Here is a 10000-nt window from a genome sequence, read left to right on the forward strand (position 1 = left end):
CAAACAAACCCCATATCACAGTCGCATAGCGTGTGCAAGCGCATTTTGTCACCGTTCACGTTTCTAAAGGATTAACAAATTTGCCTTGATCGCGAAACAATTACTTCTTGCCATTACTCACGAAAAAGTGTTATAGGTTGTAGGCCTAATTCAAGTTGCTTCAATAGCTGTTGAGTTCTGTTAAGTATGTTTCGATGCTTACATTTTGGTTGCGTCAATTAACTCATTTAAGATTGGTTGTAAAATACGTTTTAAAGAGTACTTAACACTTTAATTGGAAGCATTAATCTCCTTTGAGTATGGATCGGTGGAGGCAGCTGATTTGGTACTGCTATCCAGTCTTTTCTTGCGTCTATGCTCTAATAATTATTAACAAATGATATTAAACAGTAGTATTTTTCTAGTGTCCATACTTTTGAGATTATATGCTAAAACAAATTTTGCAAGTGCTGGGGATAGCGAAAACGGAAAGACTGATATATCTCTGTTTTCCAAATAGAAAGATAATCACAAAGACATGCACAGTCATTGTGCGTACTTGCTTTTCAATTGATGTTGGTTTAGTGCAAATAAAAATTGATTCCAATTTTTTTTTAATCTATTGCCTCTCCGTTCTTTGGCTGTTGCACAATCAAAATTATAATGCTTTGCAGTATTAGCATTAGGTTTCTATGATAATTTGAAGAATAAAGAGAACTCTTCGTTACCTTCCCAAACCGTACCCATATGGCCCAGGTGTAAATTTGACGAATTCCCATCACAGTTTCACAGTATTGAGCATAAAGTCTGCACCGTGAGAAAATATGTTTGACCAACGCACCTCATTAAAACTCACCGAACGTGATTCAGAACCTGCTCCTAGTGATGATCAATCATCATTCTTTAAAACTTGTATGTTCCTCAACCACGCCTGTTCCTGACACTGGGAACAACAGATCAGTACATCGAGGTAGATCGAGGCAAACATAAACAGAAGTTATACTGATAAGGTTGTACATGTACAATAAGAAATGTGAGCTGATTTGATGGAATAGATAGGAAATGATTGATAACCCGGAGAGAATGTTAACTGAAGACTCATCACTCACATAAACTGGCTGTGAACGCATAGTAAACGCTAAATGTTGTTAGACTCAGACAACATACATTCTTAAAACGTAGTTTTCTTATCACCAAGTATTGATATGTCATAATGATTTGTAGCCACGGATAGCGAAGTCTATTGCAATTCTATTGCCTGGTGCTTTTTGATTCCCCAAGAAAACAAACTTCCGATCGATGGTTCCCCATGCCAGCATGTTCCATCATCAAAAGGCTTGTCAAACACAGTATTCGTTCTAAAGTATCAAAGAAAATACTTTTTACAATTGATGTACAACCATAACGCATTTTCAACTATACAACATAAGAGACACCCAAACTGGGATATTCATGTTTAGCAGAGGTTTACAGTACACCAGGAGTACTACCATGTAACCAGAGTATTCGTAGCAATGAGATACTCTACTACCCTACCGGCACGATACCTGCTATTACTGTTCCGCTTCCATTCGTATTCCCATTCATTCATGATTTCTTGTGCTACCTTATATCTGTTTCGTCAGGATTCACCGTAGAAGTAGTAGTATTGAGGACGGATGGGATAGTGGCTGAATGTACGCATACGTTCGCTGGCTCGCTTGCTCGCTCCAACATATCCATGAAGAGAGGCACTTGTCAAGAGTATATGAGCTACACTCAATCTTTACCAGTACCGTAAGTCACGCTTGTTCGTTATGGTTTGATGCATAATAGAAACGTTTATTTATGTGGTGGTTCGTCCGTCCATCGAACTGATACAAAATAAGGATTACGTTTGAAGGTAGAAATTGTCATTCAATCATACGTGCATGTACATCCTTGAGAAAGATTATAAAAATTAATAAACATGTAGGAATTCATAAGCACTACAATTGGCTGACGTATAGATTCCGATTGAAATATTGGAATAATACATTTCTTTTTGCAATCGTAGCCGGACTAGTGGACTATAACGCCAGTAATCTATCCCTGGACTATAACGCCAGTAATCTTCAAACGGTTGACTCCTCTCCGTGAATAGCTTGAGGTAAGATTAGCACCTCTCCCCGGAATACTATCTCATGCGATGTTGGTAGACCGACAAGAATTCAATAAAACACGTTCTTTGCTCCATCTCAATGCCGCGCGCGATGCGTTTGATTGACATTGGCACAGAGTTCTGAACAATGTCCTCAGCCATGTGTTTCCTCTTTTGAACCAATTTTATCTGTTTCTGCTAGTCTCTCTCTCTTTGTCTTTCTCTCTCTCTCCGTCTTTCTCTCTCTCTCTCTCTCTCTCTCTCTCTATTTATCTTTCTCTCTTTTTCTCTCTGGGACTCTTTCGGTATCCATTGAACAGCAGCCTTGCATGATGAGCATTCGTTTCTCATTCATGCTCGTTTATTCACTCATTGTTCACATACCTACTAATGATCTAGTATGCTCACATAATAATATCCCCTTCTCGTTCTTTCTCAATATGTTTGATTCCCAAATATGATTATAGTACTTGGTTACACACTAAATGCTACCTGCAATGAGTTTTTGCTGATAAAAGGATAATTACTAGTTATATCAATTTGGATTGTCTCAATATTGATAGGATTGGGACCATATTTTAGAATATATGTACGAAAAATAATCGCTACGACAATTTATTTATACAGTATAAATTAATCAACCTACATATTCCTTGTATACTAGTAACCTTCTCCACGATATTCTTTCTTTTTTCTCTCTCGCGGCATTGTGTTTGCTCTCCAGATATTTTTCTTCCCTATCTCCAAGTGCCTATGTGTTGTGCGTAAAAAACTCTCCAGCAGTAGCCGGCGGTTCGATAGTGACATTAGTCACCAACTAGCAGGTCAATAAGCGCAACTAGAATTTAAAAAAAAAAACGTGTGCACACGAAGCACAACAACCGTTTAGTCAGGTCATGGACACGGCATTCGACTACTACACAAACTGAGAAGAATGCACCAAAATTTACCAACCAAACAGGATATTCTCACCAGGATTCGCTCTCGTATATGTTCTTGCCAAGGCTTCCTCCGATTTGCTGCAACCTAATCGTGAACAATCAATCCTCTCCATCTCTCTCTCTCTCTCTCTCTCTCTCTCTCTCTCTTTCTCTCTTTTTCTTTATCTCTTCTGTATCTCGCTAATAATCCGGTCGTCACAAGAGAGGCTTGGCATGCTACTACTAGAACGGATCGTGCGCCCTCTGATGAAAGGTGTGCGGTGAAGATTGTGTGTTGACATGGTCATATGAAGTACGATATTGAGAGCAGCAGATTTCAAAAGTGGCACAACGTTATATGGCCCTTTAGCGTCCTGTGGAAGGCCAGTGAAATCGCTATGGAAGTATACGACAAAAAAATGCTGAAATGCTCGCTTTATTGCTAACCGTATCAGCGGTGCTATGTACAATGTGGAATGTTATTTCGCAAAGGTTGTGTACATTGCACCGGTGTGAGCTTAAATTTCGAACTTCACAACATAGAACGAATACTGTTTTACTAAATGCGGATGAGCCACGGTACACTTTGACAAACATTGAAGTATTAAATTCGTTAGAAACATTGAATGAATATTTAAATAAATGAATAAGTTTATCATAAAATTTAAAAGTAGCATAACACAAGTTTCACCGCATTTACAGTCTTGCTGCCTCCCCATGATACCATATCATCACAGACGAAGCAACGATATCACGCCATAACCCATCATCCATCCGCCTTCTCCCTATACGCTGAATGTATCGACGTAAGCGATGTGGTCTGAGTGGTCGATATTGCGCCCTGAATAAACCGATGTTGGATATGTTCTGACATAACGAGCACACACAACTCAGCTCCGGAACAACCGGATGGGAAAACCGACGAAAATGGAGTGCTCATTGAAGGCCCATATTATTAATGCATAGAGAATTTACATATATACATTTGGCCGAAAAGCTAGGATATAGCGACGCATAGGAAAGAGGCATTTCGGTGTTCGATAAAGGTGTTTGATGATTTAAAAGTACACCAACTAATATTACCAATCGCACCGGCAAACTACAAAGCCTACTCCTCCTCTGCCTGCTCTGCATCATGGTAAGACTAGGGGACAGGACATTTGGTCAGTAGCACAAATACAGCCAATAGCAGGGACAAAAAATGGACAAAATCGTTTGACCCAAAAGCAAGACCCTGAGACAACATGCGCATCTTGCGATGGAAAAGAAACCCGTTTTCGCCATCTCATAATTTAGATTTATATCTGCAGAGTATCCTTTATTCATGCATCAGAGTCCACCAATAGCAGTCAACGGAACGGTTACACACGACCGGCGAAACCGAGACCAGATGAGAGAGAGGCACACAGACTCAGCTGCGACTAACCGGGGCAAAATGTCGTGACTATTTTATGCCCGTTCTGTGTTCCGTTTGTGCCAATATGGTTCAAGTTCACCAATCATCGGGAAGCTTGGCTTCTCAGTGCGTAGTCCCATCTCTTTATTTTTGCATACATCCCGAAAGGAACTCGAGGGTAACTAACTCTGGCACGGTTCCTGGCTGCTCTCGTGACCGGCCCAATAGCGTCTTAATGGACCGGGGGTTGCCCAAAATCTGTGCCAAATCGTTGAATCAACTCGGCTACCAATGGACAACCAATGTTGGCTTACTTTTACATAACTAAAGACATTATACAACACAAACATTTTGAATTCGGTTCGATATAGTTTGTGATTTGAAGGAAACATTGGACATGTTTCTGTTGCTGGATTCTTATTATTAAAGGCACGTGAACAACGAGTCCTGAAGCTCTGGTCAAACTTTAGCTATTTCTATCGCACAGAACTGCATTGAGCTACGGCACACTTTCCTTACGACTGCACCGCAATACATCTAGTCAATAATTTAAAACACCTTAAAGAGAAGGGCCGGATACGCTTCATTTTGCCGCATGGCATGGGATACGAGCAAGACAAATGACAATGACACTCGGTCACGCAAGGCTAGGCTACTTTTTTAGAGGCTAGGCCTGCGAAACGCAAGTGAGCGCAAGTCCTTCGATAGGCGACCAATAATAGCAGTAACAAAGCGAGAAAGGCCTTTCCGCAGAACGTAGCATGTTGCTGTAGGCATGGGCTGGGTGGGCTTTGGTGGGTGCTATGCCATAGTTGGTCGTACGCGAAATACGTGATACGCGATGAAGCTAATGTGATGCAATATTGTGCAGTAGATGGAGCGCGTTTGAAGTGCAGCCCAGTCCAATGTAAGGAAGCTTTCGCTCATTTGCCCAAGTGAAAAACGGTCTGTAAACGGATTCCTAATGCCAACCGTTTTTCGTACTGCAACAGCTCTGCACCCTGTTCTGTGATTTCGTGCGGAGAACGATTAGCCTCGGTCAGTGAGTATCTACCCTTGCGGTGAGTGGTGGGATCGGTAAATCGCTCACACGTCTACGGTAGTGCGCTGTAACTACACTGAGGTGCCGAGGGACTGGGGTGGGTAAGGGTGGTGCTAAATGAGTAATCAAGACATATTTGAAATACTTGACTGTGTTTATCCGTTTTAATTATCGGCACCTTTTCGTCACAATTAGCTACCCTTCAGATCACATCAGAAGCTGAGGGAACGTAGAACATGAGAGCACAATCGTGATCACGCAAAAGCGTGCTGCTTAGGGCTTATACTTCTATAGCGAGGCAGTGCACAAAAATTATGTATACACTTTCTTATCCTTATTGAAATGATCAAAAAACATGTCTGTTGCATGAACGCGACCCTTCGTTTAGGAAGAAATGATAATGTTGTAATGTTTTATATTCCAACATAGATAGTTGGAAAAAATAAACAAGTAACAAAAACGAAACCATACAATCCCTAATTTGTACTACTTAATAAGTCTTCGATTTTGCCTTTTAGGATCTTTTAACGATCCTGTTTGTCCAGCTTCAAGTTGCCTACAGAGCTGAAGACGCTGGTTTGATCCATTATGAAACCTATATACAATCTCAAATTTCTTATCAGGTTGAAATCAATTGAAGTGACCTTTGAAATCAAGCAAACGTGTCGTTTGTTCGGTTGTTGAGGTGAATGGGTAGCAACCGAGTAATCGAGAGCATCACGACAGAGTGCATAACTGATATGACAAAGTACGGCCGTTATGCATTATACTCACTTTGAACGTGACAGAGTCCTACGGAGAACTGACCCAACTCCGGCATCTGTCGCAGGATCTCCTCGGTTACTAAATGTACACCGCGGTGCTGTGGCCGAAGGTTGATCTTGCGCTGAAACCAAGCGGAACCAATCTGTATACCGCGGTGATTCGATGAAGCCATGTTTGTGCTCTTCTCATATGATGAGCCCGTTGTGGTCGTTGTTGTCGTAGTCGCCACTGCTTTCGTTACGCTCGTGGACGAGGTTACTACTCCTGACGCTTGCTGCTGTTGGTGATGCCGGTGGTATCCTGCCGCTTGATGGCGATGGCTGGCCGTAGAACTACCACCGCCACTGTTTCGCTCTGCGTCTCCACCAACACTCGCTTTTCTACCCCTTCCTGGCCCACCCGCTCCTTCACCGGTGAAGCTTGTCCCTCGCGCACTCCCGGCTACCACACGCGAGGACTCGTCGGTGACCGATGAAGGAGGGCTGCGCCGGTTGCGAGGATGATCCGTTTTGAGGCGGGGTTCCTCTTCACTGCACTCTCCGCTCTGCCACTTACTCTTTTTCTCTCGTTATAGCTCTTTCTTTTCTTATTCTCTCCTTTTTCTGTCACGCACTCTCTCACACAAAATACACGCACGTTATTTTGGAACCCAAATGATATTTTTTAAGCAGTTACGGCAACTGGACCTACTCTTGGTTGCTTAGTTGCTTGATTTACGATCGATATCCTTTTTGCAACTTTCGTTTCCACTACATCCACGATCACAAACAGTAGACGGGAAACCAACCAGCCCATCCACACGAGAAACAATGATGAACAGCATTGGCGCACAGCTGGGCCCACAATCCGGGTAAAACACCATCCACTATTCTTCGACGCACGACTTTCCACTCGAACACATTTCGCGTTCGGCTCAAACGGACCAACACTGATCACACTTTGCTCGCATTAGTACATTCCACACGATACACAGATGGCAGTGGCTGCTACGATTCCAGTACGATCAACAGCAAAAGATGTAACTAATCAATTAGATCGCGAGTAGATGCTGCACAGCTTTCATTGCTATAAAATGATGCAGAGATATCCTTTAGAATATATAAATAATGTGCAAGAGAACCCTGAATACTGTTGCTTCGGTGCGTTTGGTGTTGAATCCGAACACAATCTTTATGAAACGGAAATTGAGACCCTTGTGGAAAATTGAATTTGACAACACAAGCCAAGTAGTAACACTTTTTTACATTCCTCTTCTTACATCTCACAGTTAATGCAGATGCTCAGTCAAGCTAACGGTATGTTAAAGATTAACAACTCAAGAGAGGAAAACATGCTCTAGCGCGCTTCCGAAAGACTAGATTCAGCCGGATACTTTCGGATAAACGTCCAAATCGCCGTTTATAGACGAAATGGCATCTACAATGTCCTCGGCATTCGTTTGGCGCTGAAAAGAACATTGAAAATATTTATTGTTTTCGCTTAAATCACTTTTTGTACGAATTACTTACCAAACTGCCACCGCATTGCAACATTTGGACAGCTCAACAATAAATCGGCGCCGAAGGTCGTAATCGATAACTTATCGAACAGAATCAGCACGATCAGTGCCGAAAATGATTTAAAAGTTTCGTTGGGAGAGCACTTTAAGAGGAGTTTGATCTGACCCCTTGGGAAAAACAGTTGCTGAAAAGTGAATTTGATGTGATCGCGATTTTATTGGGAAAAGGGCGTGAGTTACACAAAGCAGCGGTGTGATCAAAAAATTTAGATAAGTACATGATTTGCGACAGCTTTGACAAGAAGAGCTGTAAAAACGCCAATTCTCGCGCAAATGTGGAATGATCTTACTTTATTGCTCTTCTTCTTCTTAATCATCATCTTACTCTCTTCTTAGCGTTCTCTAGAGGATACAATCCAGATATACTTGTACTATTCGCAAATGAAGGTCTCTACAGCTCCACATTTTTTCTATGGTGATGTGATGTACTACAAAGCACTATGCATACACAACTCAAAGCGCATCATTGCGGTAACCCAGCAGGAAACCCAGCTTCGCCAACCGGCTTATTGACTTTAGCTTGTTGTGTCAAGCACGAAGGCACATCAAACCGTTGAGGAAACGAGAATAGTATCTGTCGACAATCTGAACAGAAATATACAGCAAAAACAGATGAACAAAGCTGCTAAGCTTTGGTACACACGCATGTGCCCTCAGCCAGTGCCACACGCTCTCCTATCGAACATGCGGCGATATGTTGCAAAATCATGTCTGCCCCGTGTACGCCTGTTATATGTCCCTTGGCTGGTTTTAATACGGGTTCCTGCTTTAAAAGACCAATAGCCTCAACAACCGAAAAGTGAAAGTGCGTGAGTGCATGGACAGTTGCTGTAGCTGGTATTAAGAAATTATAGTGAATCAGAACCAAAAAAACAAAAACCTAACGATTCTGATCTTCATCACCTGAAAGCAGGCTCTCTGCGGCAGTCAAACACGTTTTATGCTGTAATAATCCAGGACCAAGTTTTAGGCCAAGTTTCAGGACCTTTCAGTTCTCTCTCACTCTCACTCTCTTTCTCTCTCTCTCTCTCTCTCTCTCTCTCTCTCTCTCTCTCTCTCTGTCTCGCTGTTTCCCTCTCTCGCTCTTTGACTTCTTCTCTTTCGCGCCCTCGATTGCTTCGATTTTTCACTTGCTGTCAAAGGACATTCCAGCATACTCATACGCAAGCTACCACTATTCGCTGCAGAGTAGTGCTCTAGGAAAATGCGTACGCCACAATCTTCACCAGGATGTGATGTGCACCGGGATTCGCCCGGGTTTTCTTCTCGAAGTCACCTACAAAGCAAGAGGCCTCTCGGTAGCCTCTTGGCCTGCTTGCACAACGGCAGCGCCCGAAAAATACCTCTTCCACGATTATCCAATTCGCGATTTTCGATCGATTTCGGCTCCAAGCAATAGCCAAAACCTTCCCTTTGGGACACTGGTATTCCTGAACGGACGCCCCTTGCCTTTGGCTCTAAAACAGGGCGCCTAGCTCGCAGAGGGCAGATTATCAAAGCACACACAGAACACGCACAAAATCACCCAAAGAAAAGGAGCGTTTGGCCCACGGCGAATCGAGGACACGGCCCTACGTCCGGCGCGGTTCCGCGTCGTCAAACGAACTTTAAACGCGTCACCCGCCCGAACAGTGGGGTTTGCAATGTAATCCAGATTTACACGACGGGCACGCACATTCCCACCACACGGGCACACAAGTATTCTCGGCACAACGCAGCATGTGTAGCGTTTTAGTTGTTTTTTTATTCGCTCATCGCAACTGTGAACTCGGTTCTGTTTTATGTAATTTCTCCACTGTCCTGTCACTGCCCAGCTCCCGCACATCCATTTTCACACACATACACACCACGGTGGCCTTCTACTCACGGTGGGCTCTCGAAATGGAGTTTGGATTTCACTAGCTCACATTCGGGGTCAGCAGGGCAGCAGAGGCTTGAAGTGGAAACGGCGGCATTCACGGAACCCCATCGCGTGCGGCGCGTTTCCAACCAGCTTTTGGACCACCAGCAGCAGATACAACACACCCTAGCTCTGCATTTCAACGGCAAGGCGCGCACGCTCCCCCAAATCGTCCTTACAGTCCTGCACGCGATCTCTTTAGCGGTAACCTGCGCCCACACATCCTTCGATCCCACTCCGGTCCCTTGCATACCGTCACAATTCTTTCGCTCGGTCTGGCTGCGGAACGCTTTGCTGAGTCGAGAAATACCGTGCACGGCT

The 10000-nt window shown here is 43.4% G+C and overlaps 2 protein-coding genes across 2 annotated transcripts in view; one reads left to right on the forward strand and one right to left on the reverse strand.

Annotated features, from left to right (window-relative positions):
* Positions 1 to 7286, reverse strand: part of LOC125948758 (UPF0047 protein YjbQ) — a 9935-nt gene extending 2649 nt beyond the window's left edge. Inside the window, exon 1 of the mRNA XM_049675113.1 lies at positions 6231 to 7286. Within this exon, the coding sequence (XP_049531070.1) occupies positions 6231 to 6393 (163 nt within the window). The 5' untranslated portion in view covers positions 6394 to 7286. The remainder of the gene's footprint in view (positions 1 to 6230) is intronic.
* A 2509-nt stretch (positions 7287 to 9795) lies between these two features.
* LOC125948754 (adenosine kinase) overlaps positions 9796 to 10000 on the forward strand; it is a 2443-nt gene continuing 2238 nt past the window's right edge. The window contains exon 1 of the mRNA XM_049675104.1: positions 9796 to 10000. This exon is cut by the window's right edge and continues 497 nt beyond it. The gene's annotated coding sequence lies outside the window, so the exon portion shown is untranslated.

This window comes from Anopheles darlingi, chromosome 2, assembly GCF_943734745.1.
Source record: "Anopheles darlingi chromosome 2, idAnoDarlMG_H_01, whole genome shotgun sequence".
In the NCBI taxonomy this organism is placed as follows: Eukaryota; Metazoa; Arthropoda; class Insecta; order Diptera; family Culicidae; genus Anopheles; species Anopheles darlingi.